The 18,556-nt window shown below is 45.4% G+C and overlaps 2 protein-coding genes across 2 annotated transcripts in view; both read left to right on the top strand.

Moving 5' to 3' along the window:
• The window catches only part of LOC112255155 (ephrin type-B receptor 5), a 68,072-nt gene that overhangs the window by 19,950 nt on the left and 29,566 nt on the right, over nucleotides 1-18,556 (top strand). The window contains exon 2 of the mRNA XM_042305013.1: nucleotides 7,207-7,271. Coding sequence (XP_042160947.1) covers nucleotides 7,207-7,271 — 65 coding nt within the window. The remainder of the gene's footprint in view (nucleotides 1-7,206; nucleotides 7,272-18,556) is intronic.
• The window catches only part of LOC121840629 (E3 ubiquitin-protein ligase TRIM39-like), a 3,053-nt gene continuing 238 nt past the window's right edge, over nucleotides 15,742-18,556 (top strand). Inside the window, exons 1-2 of the mRNA XM_042305014.1 lie at nucleotides 15,742-15,892; nucleotides 16,975-18,556. The exon at nucleotides 16,975-18,556 is cut by the window's right edge and continues 238 nt beyond it. Coding sequence (XP_042160948.1) covers nucleotides 16,977-18,556 — 1,580 coding nt within the window. The 5' untranslated portion in view covers nucleotides 15,742-15,892; nucleotides 16,975-16,976. The remainder of the gene's footprint in view (nucleotides 15,893-16,974) is intronic.

The raw sequence follows: 18,556 nt of genomic DNA, 5'->3' as shown, positions 1-18,556 counted from the left end.
TTAGACAATTTCCTGGGTAAAACGTTCCACTGTAATAGTGAAGGTGTAAACTTGGCAGTAGAAAATCTTAACAGTATATTTGACCTCTCAGCTTCCCTATCAAATCTAAAAATCTCAAATAGAAAACCGAAGAAAATTAACAATAATGACAAATGGTTTGATGAAGAATGCAAAAATCTAAGAAAGAAATTGAGAAACCTGTCCAACCAAAAACATAGAGACCCGGAAAACCTGAGTCTACGCCTTCACTATGGTGAATCACTAAAACAATACAGAAATACACTACGGAAAAAGAAGGAACAGCATGTCAGAAATCAGCTCAATGCAATTGAAGAATCCATAGACTCTAACCACTTCTGGGAAAATTGGAAAACACTAAACAAACAACAACATGAAGAATTATCTATCCAAAATGGAGATGTATGGGTAAACCACTTCTCCAATCTTTTTGGCTCTATAACAAAGAATAAAGAGCAAAAACATATACATGATCAAACACAGATCTTAGAATCAACTATTAAAGACTACCAGAACCCACTGGATTCTCCAATTACATTGAAAGAGTTACAGGACAAAATAAAAACCCTCCAACCCAAAAAGGCCTGTGGTGTTGATGGTATCCTCAATGAAATGATCAAATATACAGACAACAAATTCCAATTGGCTATACTAAAACTCTTTAACATCATACTTAGCTCTGGCATCTTCCCCAATATTTGGAACCAAGGACTGATCACCCCAGTCCACAAAGTGGAGACAAATTTGGCCCCAATAACTACCGTGGGATATGTGTCAACAGTAACCTTGGGAAAATCCTCTGCATTATTATTAACAGCAGACTCGTACACTTCCTCAATGAAAACAATGTACTGAGCAAATGTCAAATTGGCTTTTTACCAAATTACCGTACAACAGACCATGTATTCACCCTGCACACCCTAATTGACAATCAAACAAACCAAAACAAAGGCAAAGTCTTCTCATGCTTTGTTGATTTCAAAAAAAGCCTTCGACTCAATCTGGCATGAGGGTCTGCTATACAAACTGATGGAAAGTGGTGTTGGGGGTAAAACATACGACATTATAAAATCCATGTACACAAACAACAAGTGTGCGGTTAAAATTGGCAAAAAACACACATTTCTTCACCCAGGGTCGTGGGGTTAGACAGGGATGCAGCTTAAGCCCCACCCTCTTCAACATATATATCAACGAATTGGCGAGGGCACTAGAAAAGTCTGCAGCACCCGGCCTCCCCTGCTAGAATCCGAAGTCAAATGTCTGCTGTTTGCTGATGATCTGGTGCTTCTGTCACCAACCAAGGAGGGCCTACAGCAGCACCTAGATCTTATGCACAGATTCTGTCAGACCTGGGCCCTGACAGTAAATCTCAGTAAGACCAAAATAATGGTGTTCCAAAAAGGTCCAGTCACCAGGACCACAAATACAAATTCCATCTAGACACTGTTGCCCTAGAGCACACAAAAAACTATACATACCTTGGCCTAAACATCAGCACCACAGGTAACTTCCACAAAGCTGTGAACGATCTGAGAGACAAGGCAAGAAGGGCATTCTATGCCATCAAAAGAAACATAAATTTCAACATACCAATTAGGATCTGGCTAAAAATACTTGAATCAGTCATAGAGCCCATTGCCCTTTATGGTTGTGAGGTCTGGGGTCCGCTCACCAACCAAGACTTCACAAAATGGGACAAACACCAAATTGAGACTCTGCGCAGAATTCTGCAAAAATATCCTCCGTGTACAACGTAGAACACCAAATAATGCATGCAGAGCAGAATTAGGCCGATACCCACTAATTATCAAAATCCAGAAAAGAGCTGTTAAATTCTACAACCACCTAAAAGGAAGCGATTCACAAACCTTCCATAACAAAGCCATCACCTACAGAGAGATGAACCTGGAGAAGAGTCCCTAAGCAAGCTGGTCCTGGGGCTCTGTTCACAAACACAAACACACACTACAGAGCCCCAGGACAGCAGCACAATTAGACCCAACCAAATCATGAGAAAACAAAAAGATAACTACTTAACACATTGGAAAGAATTAACAAAAAAACAGAGCAAACTAGAATGCTATTTGGCCCTACACAGAGAGTACACAGCGGCAGAATACCTGACCACTGTGACTGACCCAAAATTAAGGAAAGCCTTGACTATGTACAGACTCAGTGAGCATAGCCTTGCTATTGAGAAAGGCCGCCGTAGGCAGACATGGCTCTCAAGAGAAGACAGGCTATGTGCTCACTGCCCACAAAATGAGGTGGAAACTGAGCTGCACTTCCTAACCTCCTGCCCAATGTATGACCATATTAGAGAGACATATTTCCCTCAGATTACACAGATCCACAAAGAATTCGAAAACAAATCCAATTTTGAAAAACTCCCTACTGGGTGAAATTCCACAGTGTGCATCACAGCAGCAAGATTTGTGACCTGTTGCCACGAGAAAAGGGCAACCAGTGAAGAACAAACACCATTGTAAATACAACCCATATTTATGCTTATTTATTTTATCTTGTGTCCTTTAGCCATTTGTACATTGTTAGAACACTGTATATATATAATATGACATTTGTAATATTGTATGTTGTCTACCTCACTTGCTTTGGCAATGTTAACACATGTTTCCCATGCCAATAAAGCCCTTGAATTGAATTGAATTGAGAGAGAGAGAGAGAGAGAGGCAGAGCGACAGAGACAGAGAGAGACAGAGACAGAGAGAGAGAGAGAGACAGAGAGAGAGAGAGAGAGAGAGAGGCAGAGCGACAGAGACAGAGAGAGAGAGAGAGAGAGAGAGAGACAGAGAGACAGAGACAGAGAGAGAGAGACAGAGAGAGAGAGACAGAGAGAGAGAGACAGAGACAGAGAGAGAGAGAGAGAGAGAGAGAGAGAGAGAGAGAGAGAGAGAGAGAGAGAGAGAGACAGAGAGAGACAGAGAGACAGAGAGAGAACCTCCTGCCCAATGTATGACCATATTAGAGAGACATATTTCCCTCAGATTACACAGATCCACAAAGAATTCGAAAACAAATCCAATTTTGAAAAACTCCCATATCTACTGGGTGAAATTCCACAGTGTGCCATCACAGCAGCAAGATTTGTGACCTGTTGTCGCAAGAAAAGGGCAACCAGTGAAGAACAAACACCATTGTAAATACAACCCATATTTATGCTTATTTATTTTATCTTGTGTCCTTTAGCCATTTGTACATTGTTAGAACACTGTATATATATATATAATATGACATTTGTAATGTCTCTACTGTTTTGAAACTTCTGTATGTGTAATGTTTACTGTTAATTTTTGTTGTTTTTCACTTTATATATTCACTTTGTATGTTGTCTACCTCACTTGCTTTGGCAATGTTAACACATGTTTCCCATGCCAATAAAACCCTTGAATTGAATTGAATTGAATTGAGAGAGAGAGAGAGAGAGAGACAGAGACAGAGACAGAGAGAGAGAGAGAGAGACAGAGAGAGACAGAGACAGAGAGAGAGAGAGAGACAGAGAGAGACAGAGAGAGAGAGAGAGACAGAGAGAGACAGAGAGAGAGAGAGAGAGAGAGAGAGGCAGAGCGACAGACACGGAGAGAGAGAGAGAGAGAGAGAGAGAGAGAGAGACAGAGAGAGAGACAGAGAGAGAGAGAGAGAGAGAGAGAGGCAGAGCGACAGACACAGAGAGAGAGAGAGAGAGAGACAGAGACAGAGAGAGACAGAGAGAGAGAGAGAGAGAGAGACAGAGAAAAGAGAGAGAGATGAAGTGATCAAGATGAGTCTTGATATATGATGAAAGACTCTAAAAGGTTATTAAGGGTATTAACTGAGTTTATGGGGGAGGGGATCCTGTAGTTTGTATTCTTAGAGGTGTGTTAGACTTGTTTAAGTATGCCTACTCCTATCTCCTCCAAGATATTCCCCAGTTTACAGTCTGTACAGTACAATGGTTTTAGTGGAGCTATTCATTATAATGCCTGCAGTTGGATATCATCTTTTGCTATCATAGTCTATTTCAATTCTGCCCTTGATGTTAATACGTACCTTCAGGATCCTGGTTTACTTTAGTGTAACATGAGATTATGAGGGAGGGAGGGAGGGAGGGAGGGGAGGGAGGGAGGGAGGGAGGGAGAGGCGGGGAGGGAGGGAGGGCGGGAGGGCATGGGCATGTGGGGGGTTGAAGGACAGATTTGTGGTCTCCATCTGCGAGCATAATCCAAAATAAATCTCTTTACGAGAGAAAGAGGGAGAGAGAGAGAGGGAGGGACAGAGCGAGGCGGGTGGGGGGGGGGGCGGCGGGGGTGTCGAGAGACAGAAGGAGAGAGAGAGAGTTAAAAGCATCTCTTTAGCGCGGGTCAGTGTGTTATCTGTCTAGCCAAACCACCTTTTCAGATCACATTCCATCTCCCTGATCATCATTTAGGTGACAGTCTCTCCCACTTTATCTCTATCTCTGTTTCTGTTGGAGAAAAAGACAACGATTCTCCCTTTTCTTGCAAAAAACTCTGTAACATTAATTAGAAATGATAATACATTCAAATGTTATGGCAAATTATTCATTTGTAAACAGAGGATGGTTTCTGTATCTGTGTGAGGTAGCCTTCAGCACTCTGCCTCTCTCTGTGTCAGTCTCTCATCTCTCTCTCTCTGTGTCAGTCTCTCATCTCTCTCATCTCTCTCTGTGTCTCTCTCATCTCTCTCTGTGTCTCTCTCTGTGTCTCTCTCTGTGTCAGTCTCTCTCATCTCTCTCTGTCAGTCTCTCTCATCTCTCTCTGCGTCTCTCTGTCAGTCTCTCTCATCTCTCTCTGTGTCTCTCTATGTGTCAGTCTCTCATCTCTCTCTCTGTGTCAGTCTCTCATCTCTCTCATCTCTCTCTGTGTCTATCTCATCTCTCTCTGTGTCTCTCTCTGTGTCAGTCTCTCTCATCTCTCTCTGTCACTATCTGCCTCTCTCTCTGTCAGTCTCTCTCATCTCTCTCTGTGTCAGTCTATCTCATCTCTCTCTCTCTGTGACAGTCTCTCTCATCTCTCTCTCTGTGTCAGTCTCTCTCATCTCTCTCTGCGTCTCTCTCTCTGTCAGTCTCTCTCATCTCTCTCTGTCAGTCTCTCTCATCTCTATCTGTCAGTCTCTCTCATCTCTAACTGTCAGTCTCTCTCATCTCTATCTGTCAGTCTCTCTCATCTCTATCTGTCAGTCTCTCTCATCTCTCTCTGTCAGTCTCTCTCATCTCTCTCTGTGTCAGTCTCTCTCATCTCTCTCTGTCAGTCTCTCTCATCTCTCTCTGTCAGTCTCTCTCATCTCTCTCTGTCAGTCTCTCTCATCTCTCTCTCGTCTCTCTGTCAGTCTCTCTCATCTCTCTCTGCGTCTCTCTCTGTCAGTCTCTCTCATCTCTTTCTGTCAGTCTCTCTCATCTCTCTCTGTGTCAGTCTCTCTCATCTCTCTCTGTCAGTCCCTCTCATCTCTCTCTGTGTCAGTCTCTCTCATCTCTCTCTGTCAGTCTCTCTCATCTCTCTCTGTCAGTCTCTCTCATCTCTCTCTGTCAGTCTCTCTCATCTCTCTCTGCGTCAGTCTCTCTCATCTCTCTCTGCGTCAGTCTCTCTCATCTCTCTCTGTCAGTCTCTCTCATCTCTCTCTGTCAGTCTCTCTCATCTCTCTCATCTCTCTCTCTCGTCAGTCTCTCTCATCTCTCTCTGTCAGTCTCTCTCATCTCTCTCTGTCAGTCTCTCTCATCTCTCTCTGTCAGTCTCTCTCATCTCTCTCTGCGTCTCTCTCTCTGTCAGTCTCTCTCATCTCTCTCTGTCAGTCTATCTCATCTCTCTCTCTCTGTCAGTCTCTCTCATCTCTCTCTGTCAGTCTCTCTCATCTCTCTCTCTGTCAGTCTCTCTCTGTCAGTCTCTCTCATCTCTCTCTGTCAGTCTCTCTCATCTCTCTCTGTCAGTCTCTCTCATCTCTCTCTGTCAGTCTCTCTCATCTCTCTCTCTGTGTCTCTCTCTCTGTCAGTCTCTTTCATCTCTCTCTCTGTGTCTCTCTCTCTGTCAGTCTCTCTCATCTCTCTCTGTGTCTATGTGTCAGTCTCTCTCATCTCTCTCTCTGTCGATCTCTGCCTCTCTGGGTCAGTCTCTCTCATCTCCCTCTATGTGTTTGTGTGAGTGGTGTGTGCACACGTGTGCATGTGTGTCAGCGCACACTCTTGTGTGTATGTCTGCATGCTAATTAGGTTAGCTGATTAGTGCAGTGTGTGATGGAGGCAGACAGTGTGTTTGCTCTGTGTTAACCCTGTCTGTGCTGATGTCAACATCAATCACGTGTCATGTGTTCTGAACACCGGTCTGTTTAGTCGTCTGTTCAATCACTCACTCTTCAAGAACTCTCTCTCTCTCCCTCTCTCTCTCCCTCTCTCTCTCTCTCTCTCTCTCTTATATATATATGTCAAATAATGACTGTTTGCTTCCCTAATCCTAAAGTAGCTGACATCCAAGGGCTTATAGAATACTGTTGCAGGCACTCAAAGTTACTGCATGAAACCTTGGAATAATTGGTAGTTAGGCTTCTTCTCCGGATGCTGTTGGTGATCTGTACTAGTGGAGTGGTTCACCAACCATTTCCTCACGTGATAAATAAATGCTGTGGTTGTCACTTCTATAGCAATATAATTTGCCATCCCTTCTATCCCCCTCCCCCTCTCTCTCTCTTTCTCTCTCCCACTCTCTCTCTCACTCTTCCCCCTCTCTCTCTCTCTCTCTCTCCCCCTCTCTCTCTCTCTCCCCCTCTCCCTCTCTCTCCCCCTCTCCATCTCTCCCCCTCTCTCTCTCCCCTCCCCCTCTCTCCCCCTCTCTCTCTCTCTCTCTCTCTCTCCCTCTCTCTCTCTCTCTCTCCCTCTCCCTCTCCTCTCTCTCTCTCTCTCTCTCTCTCTCTCTCTCTCTCCCCCTCTCTCTCTCTCTCTCTCTCTCCCTCTCTCCCCTCTCTCTCTCTCTCTCTCTCTCTCTCCCTCTCTCTCTCTCTCTCTCTCTCTCCCCCTCTCTCTCTCCCCCACCCTCCTCTCTCTCTCTCTCCCTCCCCCTCTCTCTCCCCCTCTCTCTCTCTCTCTCTCTCTCTCTCTCTCTCCCCTCTCCCCCCCCCCTCTCTCTCTCCCTCCCCCTCTCTCTCCCCCTCTCTCTCTCTCTCTCTCTCCCCCTCTCTCAGTGATGCTGCTGGACACAACAGAGTCTACCTCGGAGCTTGGCTGGACCACATATCCTGACACTGGGGTAAGCAGAGGACAAATCACCGGGCAAATCTCAAAACGCACACACACACACACACACACACACACACACACACACACACACACAAACACACACTCAGGGCTCAAAAGTAGGTGGACTTCATTGGGTATATAGGGTGTCATTTGAAACATAGCTACAGATCGATATGACATCATCAATGTTAACATTGGTAATAGATTGCATGATGAGGCTCCAGTTCATAAGATGGGTTTGGGGTCCCATCAGAGGAAATCAAAGTGTGTGTGTGTGTGTGTGTGTCTGTGTGTGTGTGTGTGTCTGTGTGTGTGTGTGTGTGTGTGTGTGTGTGTGTGTGTGTGTGTGTGTGTGTGTGTGTGTGTGTGTGTGTGTGTGTGTGTGTGTGTGTGTGTGTGTGTGTGCGTGTGCTCAATGCCGGGCGTACGTCATCATCATCATCATTACCATACTCACTGAAGCAGTGTCCAAAACAAATGATTATGGTAATGGAGTGACTGTAAATGTCCTATTATATGACTGACTGTTACATTTCAATCTACTGTATACAGCTGCATCATGTACTCTTGTATCCATCAGTCTTTCTGTTGGAATGAAATACAAAGCTTGTATGAATGGACAGTACAGGCCTGGTGTATATTAGAGCCAGCTGAGTATGATCACGCTGATTGCTGTGAGGAAGCTTTGCATTTGCATGGGTGTGTTTTTTATAGAGCCACAGAGATGAGAAGTGGTTCTGAGATGGAGATATGGTGATTGGACCTGGGGCACTAAGCTAAGAGAAGCAGACAAAGAGGGAGAGAGCAAGAGAGGAGAGAGAGGGAGAGAGTTTTCCGTTAACCCTTTCCTCCCCCTTCTCTTTTCAGAATTCCTTCTCTTGAGGGCCTGTGGATACTCTTTATATATATTTTCCTCCCTTCGTCTTGTTCCTCCTCCTCCCCTCTTTCTCTTCCCTTCACTGCCTCCATCCCTCTCTGTCTTCCCACACTCCTCTCTCTCCTCTCCATCCCTCCATCCCTCCCCCACCCCTCTCTCTCCTCTCCATCCCTCCATCCCTCCTCCACTCCTCTCCATCCCTCCATCCCTCCTCCACTCCTCTCTCTCCTCTGACTCTCTCCATCCCTCCCACACTCCTCTCTCTCCCATCTCCATCCCTCCATCCCTCCCCCATCTCCTCTCTCCTCTCTCATCCCTCCATCCTCTTCCACCCCTCTCCTCTCATCCCTCCATCCCTCCCCCACTCCTCTCTCTCTCCATCCCTCCATCCCTCCCCCTCCTCTCCTCTCCATCCGTCCTTCCCTCCTCCACTCCTCTCATCCCTCCTCCCTTCCTCTCCCTCTCTCCATCCCTCCTCCCTCCTTTCCTCTCTCCATCCCTCCTCCTTTCCCTCCTCCTCTCCATCCCTCCTCCACTTCCTCTTCTCCATCCCTCCATCCCTCCTCCACTCCTCTCTCCTCTCCATCCCTCCTCCCTTCCTCTCCATCTCTCCATCCCTCCTCCTCTCATCCCTCCATCCCTCCTCCACTCCTCTCTCTCCTCTCCATCCCTCCATCCCTCTTCCACCCCTCTCTCTCCTCTCCATCCCTCCATCCCTCCCCCACTCCTCTCTCTCCTCTCCATCCCTCCATCCCTCCCCCACTCCTCTCTCTCCTCTCCATCCCTCCTCCACTCCTCTTCTCCATCCCTCCATCCCTCCTCCACTCCTCTCTCCTCTCCATCCCTCCTCCCTTCCTCTCCCTCTCTCCATCCCTCCTCCACTCCTCTTCTCCATCCCTCCTCCACTCCTCTCTCCTCTCCATCCCTCCTCCCTTCCTCTCCATCTCTCCATCCCTCCTCCACTCCTCTCTCTCCTCTCTCTCCTCTCCATCCCTCCTCCCTTCCTCTCCATCTCTTCATCCCTCCTTCTCTCCATGCCTCCATCCCTCCTCCACTCCTCTCTCTCCTCTCTCTCCTCTCTGCCCTGCAGGGTGTTAGTGGCATTGAGACCCCCATGTAATTTCTACTGTTCTCTTCCTCCCTTCTTCCATCCCTCCTCTCTTCCTCTGCTTTCTGTTCCTCTCTTCATTTTCATCATCTCCCATCCCTTCTCCCTCTCTCTTCTCCCTCTTGCCTCCCTCCCTCCTTCCTCTCTCTCTCTCTTTGTGCCCTTCACTGTGTCAGAGGCCTTGACCCTCCCTGTCCTCTGTCACTGTGAAGATTTGGTGTTTTTCTGGGAGTTCGGTTCAGATTAAATCACAAATGACTCCTCTCTCTCCTCCACCCCCTCCCTCTCCAATCTGTCTCCTTTTTTCCGCTCATGAGAGGGAGAGAGAAAGAGGGGGAAGGGGATAAAAGGAAGGGGGAAAAGCACAGAAAACAAATGCAAGCAGGCGGGTTTCAGTATTTATTCATGGGTGTACGGTGGCACAGCACACACGCGATGTCACACATTTAGACCTGTGCTCACTCACTCACACTCATCCTGTATGACTGGCTGAGTCTCCACTCTATCCCCTACCATGACTTTTACCTACAGTACCTCTCGCTCTTTCTCCTTCTCTCTCTCACACAAACACAATCTGTCACACGCATGCACACACAGAGTCTCGCTCCCTCATTCTCCCTCCCTCGCTCTCTCCCTTCATTTCTCTCTCCTTCTCTGTCACCCTCTCTCTCTCTGAACATAACCCGGATCACTGCCTGGAGGGGACAGCCCCCCCCCTCTCTCACACACAAACACAATCTGTGTCACATACACATTCTGTCACATACACATTCTGTCACACACACACACACACTCACACACACCATCCAATTTCTCCTCTCTTTCCATGTATCTCTCCTTCTCTGTTTCCCTCTATCTCTCTCCTAATATAACCTGTATCAGTGCCTGGGAGGGACTGTCCCTCTCCTCTCTCCATTAGTCTGCCAGCCTCTCAGCCTCTTTTCACATGTTCACTGATGTTCTCATTACTCCTATTGCACCAAATGGGAATGTACTCTGTCTGTCAGTGTGATGGTGGAGGGCTTTGGTTCTCTGCTCTTTTTCTGTGGACAAGGTGACACACACACACACACACACACACACACACGAGAGATACAGTATACTCTGATAGGGTGTACAGATCAGGACTCTGGCAGATTGGAATGATGATGAGGAATAGTAAACAGCAGTAGAGTAGCTACTGTACTACAACAGATAATGCTATGCTTGTCACTCAGGGCCACAATGGCCTTAAGCAAAGCCTTTTCATACAGAGGAGCGTCCTAGTGTATAATCGCTGAAACTAAGCCCTGCATCACATTTACATTTGACTCATTCAGCAGACCTTCTCATCCTGAGCGACTGTTTTGAGCAGCAACGCTGTCCTGCATTTTGCATCTTACGCTCCACACCATAAACTTGTGTTCTTACCCTCCATAACCAAAAATAACATAGAAACAACTTTTCTTTAACGTTTTCATCTGCGTTAGGCCTGTCGAGACAGACAGACAGACAGACAGACAGACAGACAGACAGACAGACAGACAGACAGACAGACAGACAGACAGACAGACAGACAGACAGACAGACAGACAGACAGACAGACAGACAGACAGACAGACAGACAGACAGACAGACAGACAGACAGAGAGTCTGACACACCAATCAACCTGCACATGTCCTCTACTGTATGCTTATTGTTATTGTTCAATGTATGGTTATTTTTACCCGTGGTTATTGTTGTTACTGTCGTCCTGTTGACAATTTTGATTCTTATTATTTTCATAATGTAAATATCCATCGTAAGCGTTGGCAATATGTACATTATTAAATTTAATTTAATTTAATTGAGATAGAGACAGACAGAGACAGAGACAGAGACAGAGACAGAGAGAGCAACCACTGCACAACAGCTGCATTTCCTGACAAAATGTTTAAAAAATATATAAAACAATTAGAGTGTCATTTCCCCAAATTTGAAACCCTTATTCAAAGTTTCAAAGACCTCTCTGATGAGAGGAAGATACCCGTCCTGTTGGGGGAGGACGAAGAGAGCTGTGGGTTGGCAGCGCACTACATTGCTTCCTGCCATAAGATGAGGGACCGTGTCTGACAGACCAATCAACATGTCCTCTACTGTATGCTTATTGTTATTGTTCAATCTATGGTTATTTAGACCCTTGGTTATTGTTGTTACTGTCGTCCCGTTGACAAGTTCTTATTATTATTCTTATTAAGTCGGTTAGGACATCTACTTTGTGCATGACACAAGTAACTTTTCCAACAATTGTTTACAGACAGATTATTTCACTTATAAATTCACTGTATCACAATTCCAGTGGGTCAGAAGTTTACATACACTAAGTTGACTGTGCCTTTAAACAGCTTGGAAAATTCCAGAAAATGATGTCATGGACTGAAGGTACCACGTTCCTCTGTACAAACAATAGTACCGAAGTATAAACACCATGGGACCATGCAGCCGTCATACTGCTCAGGAAGGAAACGCATTCTGTCTCCTAGAGATGAAAGTACTGTGGTGCAAAAAGTGCAAACCAGAGCAACAGCAAAGGACCTGGTGAAGATGCTGGAGGAAACAGGTACAAAAGTATCTATATCCAAGTCCTATATCAACATAACCTGAAAGGCCGCTCAGCAAGGAAGAAGCCACTGCTCCAAAACCCGCCATAAAAAAAGACAGATTACGGTTTGCAACTGCACATGGGGACAAAGATCATACTTTTTGGAGAAATGTCCTCTGGTCTGATGAAACAAAAATAGAACTGTTTGGCCATAATGACCATCATTATGTTTGGAGGAAAAAGGTGGAGGCTTGCAAACTGAAGAACACCATCCCAACCGTGAAGCACAGGGGTGGCAGCATCATGTTGTGGGGGTGCTTTGCTGCAGGAGGGACTGGTGCACTTCACAAAATAGATGGCATCATGAGGTAGGAAAATTGAGGATATATTGAAGCAACATCTCAAGACATCAGTCAGGAAGTTAAAGCTTGGTCACAACACAAATGGGTCTTCCAAATCAACAATGACCCTACACATACTTCCAAAGTTGTGTCAAAATAGCTTAAGGTCAACAAAGTCACGGTATTGGAGTAGCCATCACAAAGCCCTGACCTCAATCCTGTAGAAAGATGTGGGCAGAACTGAAAAAAACATGTGCGATTAAGGTGGCCTACAAACCTGACTCAGTTTCACCAGCTCTGTCAGGAGGAATGGGCCAAAGTTCACCCAACTTTTTGTGGGAAGCTTGTAGGAGGCTACCCAAAACATTTGACCCAAGTTAAACCATTTAAAGGAAATGCTACCAAATACTAATTGAGTGTATGTCAACTTCTGACCCACTGGGAATGTGATGAAAGAAATAAAAGATGAAATAAATAATTCTCTCTACTATTATTCTGACATTTCACATTCTTAAAATAAAGTGGTGATCCTAACTCACCTAAGACAGGGAATTTTTACTAGGATTAAATGTCAGCAATTGTGAAAAACTGAGTTTAAATGTATTTGGGTAAGGTGTATGTAAACTTCCGGCTTCAACTGTGTTCATTCCACCGATTAGGTTAAAAAACTTTTCTTAAACATAAGCAAACATAATTAAATAGGGAGAGAACTACCTGCATTTGTCCAATAGAAACTCTCGTTTTAGTTGCAGAACAAAATGCGACCTCAAATGCGACCTGGAGCCAACTTCTTGAGCTGAGCAGCCATTTCAGAAAGGAAAGTATTGACAAAGAGATCTGCTGTCTTATCAAATATCTCCTTACACAAAATCCTTCTGGTGATAACTCAGCTCCACTTATCATCTCTCTCATCAACTCTGACTGAGTTTAGTGAACAGGGAATACAGACACAAAGCACATACGCACAATATGTTATTCTGTCCGGGTGGTGCCATAATAACAACCTATCCCTCAATGTAACCAATACTAAGGAGATGATTGTGGACTACAGGAAAAGGAGGACCGACCACGCCCCCATTCTCATCGACGGGGCTGTAGTGGAGCAGGTTGAGAGCTTCAAGTTCTTTGGTGTCCACATGAACAACAAACTAGAATGGTCCAAACACACCAAGACAGTCGTGAAGAGGGCACGACAAAACCTATTCCCCCTCAGGAGACTTGGCATGTGTCCTGAGATCCTCAAAAGGTTCTACAGCTGCACCATCGAGAGCATCCTGCCTGACTGGTTGCATCACTGCCTGGTACGGAAATTGCTCGGCCTCTGACGGCAAGGCACTACAGAGGGTAGTGAGTACAGCCCAGTACATCACTGGGGCTAAGCGGCCTGCCATCCAGGACGTCTACACCAGACAGTGTCAGAGGAAGGCCCTGAAAATTGTCAAAGACCCCAGCCACCCCAGTCATAGACTGTTCTCTTTACTTCCGCATGGCAAGCGGTACTGGAGTGCCAAGTCTAGGACAAAAAGGCTTCTCAACAGTTTTTACCCCCAAGCCATAAGACTCCTGAACAGGTAATCAAATGGCTACCCAGACTATTTGCATTCTGTGCCTCCCCCCAACCCCTCTTTTTACATTGCTGCTACTCTGTTTATCATATATACAGTACATAGTCACTTTAACTATACATTCATGTACATATGTACATACTACATCAATTGGCCCGACTAACCAGTGCTCCCGCACATTGGCTAACCGGGCTGTCTGCATTGTGTCCCACCACCCACCACCCGCCAACTCATCTTTTACGCTACTGCTACTCTCTGTTCATCATATATGCATAGTCACTAAAACCATATCTACATCTACATACTACCTCAATTAGCCTGACTAACCGGTGTCTGTATGTAGCCTCGCTACTTTTATAGCCTCGCTACTGTATATAGCCCGTCTTTTTACTGTTGTTTTATTTCTTTACTTACCTTTTATTCACCTCACACCTTTTTTGCACTATTGGTTAGAGCCTGTAAGTCAGCATTCCACTGTAAGGTCTACCTACCACCTGTTGTCTTCGGCACGTGACAAATACACTTTGATTTGATTTGACTGTGTTTATATTTGTACATGAATTAGAGAATGAGTTTGCATATGTTAGGAATGTATTACATGGTATTATGATCATGGTTTCTCTGACATCATAACACTGTATATCATAATGAAAATGTAAAGGGTGTGTCTTTGAGTCCATGTGCCATTTTTCCCTCCTGTAGGATTTACAGCCTATGCATACATGCCCCTTATTCCTCCTCTCACTGACTGAATAGGATATCAGATGTCAAACACACAGCACAGAGAGGCAGAGACCTAGTTAAATGTGATGCTGATAAGGACTTTTCACCCAGTTAACCGAGAACAATACTTTTGGATGACATTCCACTCAAGGTGCCATAAACCCCAGTTATTATGATCGAACATAAGATGATCCAGGAGAGACTGCTGAAGGTTAAGGAGATTGGACAGGCAGTAGAGCTCAGCAAGAGTAATGCAGAAAAACAGATAGCAGACAGCATGGAGGACTTCCCTGCTCTTGTGTGCTCCATTGAGAGAAGCCAGGCTGAGGTCATTATGGAGATTGAGAAGAGACAGAAAGCAGCAGAGAAGCGGGCTGAAAGGCTCGTTGAAGAGCTGGAGCAGGAAATCACGGAGTTACAGAGAGGAAGCACGGGGCTGGAGCAGCTCTCAGATATTCAAGATCACCTCCTCCTCCTTCAGAGCTCCCCATCCATCTGCGCCACCCTTCCACCTACCAACAACTGGTCTGAGATACAGTAAGTGTCCACAGTGGTCTGTGTGTGGGGACTGTGAGGAGAGCTGTGTCTCAGCTGGAGGAGACACTGAATAAAGAGATGGAGAGGTTGTGTGATGCTGAGCTGAAGAGGATGCAGCAGTGTGCAGTGGATGTGACTCTGGACCCTGATGAAGCACATCCATTCTTCAGCTTGGCTGCGGACAGGAAACAAGTCAGACATGGGGACAAAAAGCAGAATCTCCATGACAACCCAGAGTGGTTTGGAGATGCAACCTGTGTTTAAGGAATGCAGGGGTTCTCCTCAGGGAGTTGCAGGTGAAAGGGAAGACTGTGTGGGTTTTAGGAGTGGCTAGAGAGTTCATCAACAGAAACTCTACTAAGACACTGTGACCTGAAAATGGAATCTGGAGCTAATAAATGGGAACTTTTTTCCTAATGCTGAGCATTGTGTCCCCCTCTCCCTGAGAGAGAAACCCCAGCAGGTGAGGGTGTTTGTGGATTATGAGGAGGGTGAGGTCTCCTTTTACAATGTGGAGGCCAGGTCCCATGTCTACTCTTTCACTGGCTGCACCTTCACTGAGAGACTCTAGATAGATAGATCATTTCAAAAGTATGTATTTACACGGTAAGACCAGTCCTTGAACAGCTCACAGTGTGTTATAGAGAAGATAGACCGAACCGAATGGGTGAGCCAAGCTGTTAAATATGGACACTATTCCTTTAAGAGCAGAGTATCAGCCCAGCAGTCAGTAAAAGTAGGTCAGGAAAGGCTTATGAACTTCACTTTGCGGAAGTGAAACACTAAACTAGAAACCTGAATGTTAAATAGGATCGATTTCTTACACATTATAGATGTTATCCACACAGCTACAACTTCGGTAGTTTCCAGTCACTGGACATTTAACCTGATAGAGAACAAACCGTCAACACGCACTGAGGTGAGTAGAGAGTAAGAATTATACTAGAACTTTCTTTTCTAAAAACTTGATGTGTAGTAGACCTAGTCCCATTTAGAATCCGAGTGGAAGACATAGGCTGCCCAATCTTTTTTCACTAATTCATCTTTTGAACAATCAGATCGGCTCTGAAAAAGATCTGATGTGAAAAGATCTGATGTGATAGGTCAAAAGACCAAATAGTGAAAAAAATATCAGAACTGGGCTCCCTGTATGAATGCAGACTCTCCTCTCTAACACGTTGGCTCAACATTTCCAAACAGTCCCATTACAACTCAGAATGTTGAATACATTTCATTTGGATTTACTTTACCTGTTGTCAACTGATTGTGTCCTTATGTCAGAGGTAATCTGGAGACTAAATATCCACAGGGAAATGTTACTAGTCGACTTTCAGTACGCTGGTCGGTATGGTTCTGTAGAGATTTGTAGTTTCAATACTGACACAATGCGTACACAACGTAAACACGTGCACAATATGTAAACAATGGCTGAGCGCAACAGAACCCCAGACTGAACGTTGACGACTTCCAGGTGATTGTGAGGAAAACAACGTTCGGGTACGTTCAGCTATTGTTGACATGTTGTGCATCACGTGCAATGCATCAGGAGATAGAGAATGCATACTGGAAATACAAAACGATTGAGCCATACTGTATATCGACCGGCTCCCATGAAGCTGGGTTAATAATACTTTCCTGTGGACATTTTATCTCATCCCCTACCATCAAAAGGACCAACAGAATGGACAACTGTTAAAGCATGTTTTAAATCACATTTTATTCAACATTCTTCTCATTTAACATTCTGGATTGTAGAGACTCTTGAGTATTTTTTTTTAGGGCGATTTCATTCAGACTGAATAGCCATGGGGTAACCATGGTAACAGTCAATGTTTTAGGCAAGATGTGAGGTGATAAACAGTGTATATAAATTGTTTTATATCAGGAACCCATATAAACACTCAGAAGACATTTTTGTTTAATAAATAAATTAACAGAGAAAGAAAACAATAGATTTGTATATATATATTGGTCTGTTTATATATATTGGTCTGTTTCCAGCTATGGCTTCCTCCAGCATTGTCCTGTCTGAAGAGCAGTTCCAGTGTTCTATCTGTCTGGATGTGTTCACTGAGCCAGTCTCCATCCCCTGTGGACACAACTACTGCAAGGCCTGTATCAGAGGATACTGGGATAGCACTGACCTGTGCCAGTGTCCAATGTGTAAAAAGACATTTGATAAGAGACCAGATCTCTTTGTCAATACTTTCATTTCTGAAATGACTGCTCAGCTCAAGAAGTTGGCTCCAGTTGAGGTCACACCCATCACCCCAGGAAAAACCCAAGTACCATGTGACGTCTGTCCTGAGGGAGAGCACAAGGCCCTGAAGTCCTGCCTGGTGTGTCTGGCCTCTTACTGTGAGACTCACCTGGAGCCTCATCAAATACTGGCATCTTTCAAGAAACACAAGCTGATCGACCCTGTGGAGAACCTAGAAGACAGGGTGTGTAAGAAGCATGAGAGACCCCTGGAGCTGTTCTGTAGGAGAGACCAGACGTGTGTGTGTCAGTTCTGCACTGAGACAGACCACAAGACTCACAAGACTGTCCCCATAGAGGAAGAGTATGGAGAGAGAATGACTCAGATGAGGAAGACTAAGGGTAAAGTTCAGGAGATGATCCAGGAGAGACTGCTGAAGGTTAAGGAGATCAAACAGGCAGTAGATCTCTGCAAGAGAAATGCAGAGAGAGAGATAGCAGACAGCATGGAGGCCTTCACGGTTTTAGTGCGCTCCATTGAGAGAAGCCAGGCTGAGCTCATAAAGGTGGTTGAGGAGAAGCAGAAAGTATCAGAGAAGCGGGCAGAAAGGTTCATTAAAGAGCTGGAGCAGGAAATAACTGAGCTAAAAAGAAGAACCCCTGAGATAGGGCACCTTTTAGATATTGAAGATCTCCTCCTGCTCCTCCAGACCTCCCCATCTAGCTCCACTCTTCCACCTACCAAGAACTGGTCTGAGGTCACTGTTCAAAGCGGTCTTGGTGTGGCGACTCTGAGGAGAGCTGTGTCTCAGGTGGAGGAGACATTAAATACAATTAGGGAGAAGTTGTGTGATGCTGAGCTGAAGAGGATGCAGCAGTGTGCAGTGGATGTGACTCTGGACCCTGATACAGCACATCCAGGCCTCATCTTGGCTGCGGACAGGAAACAAGTGAGATATGGAGACATAATGGAGAATCTCCATGACAACAAAAAGAGATTTGTTAATAATACCCGTGTTTTAGGGAGGGAGGGGTTCTCCTCAGGAAGATTCTACTATGAGGTGCAGGTGGAGGGGAAGTCTAGTTGGCTTTTAGGAGTGGCTAGAGAGTCCATCAACAGGAAGGATTGTGATGTATCACCGAGTCCTGTAGATGGATACTGGACTGTGGGGCAGTGGAATATGAATGAATACAAGGCTTACGCTGGGCCTTGGGTCAACCTCTCCCTGAGACAGAAGCCCCAGCAGGTGGGGGTGTTTGTGGATTATGAGGAGGGTGAGGTCTCCTTTTATGAGGTGGAGGCCAGGTCTCATATCTACTCTTTCACTGGCTGCACCTTCACTGAGAGACTCTACCCATTCTTCTCTACAGGTCCAAATACCTC

This window comes from Oncorhynchus tshawytscha, linkage group LG23 (genome assembly GCF_018296145.1).
Source record: "Oncorhynchus tshawytscha isolate Ot180627B linkage group LG23, Otsh_v2.0, whole genome shotgun sequence".
Classification (NCBI taxonomy): Eukaryota; Metazoa; Chordata; class Actinopteri; order Salmoniformes; family Salmonidae; genus Oncorhynchus; species Oncorhynchus tshawytscha.
This window is presented reverse-complemented; position numbering and strand designations above follow the sequence as displayed.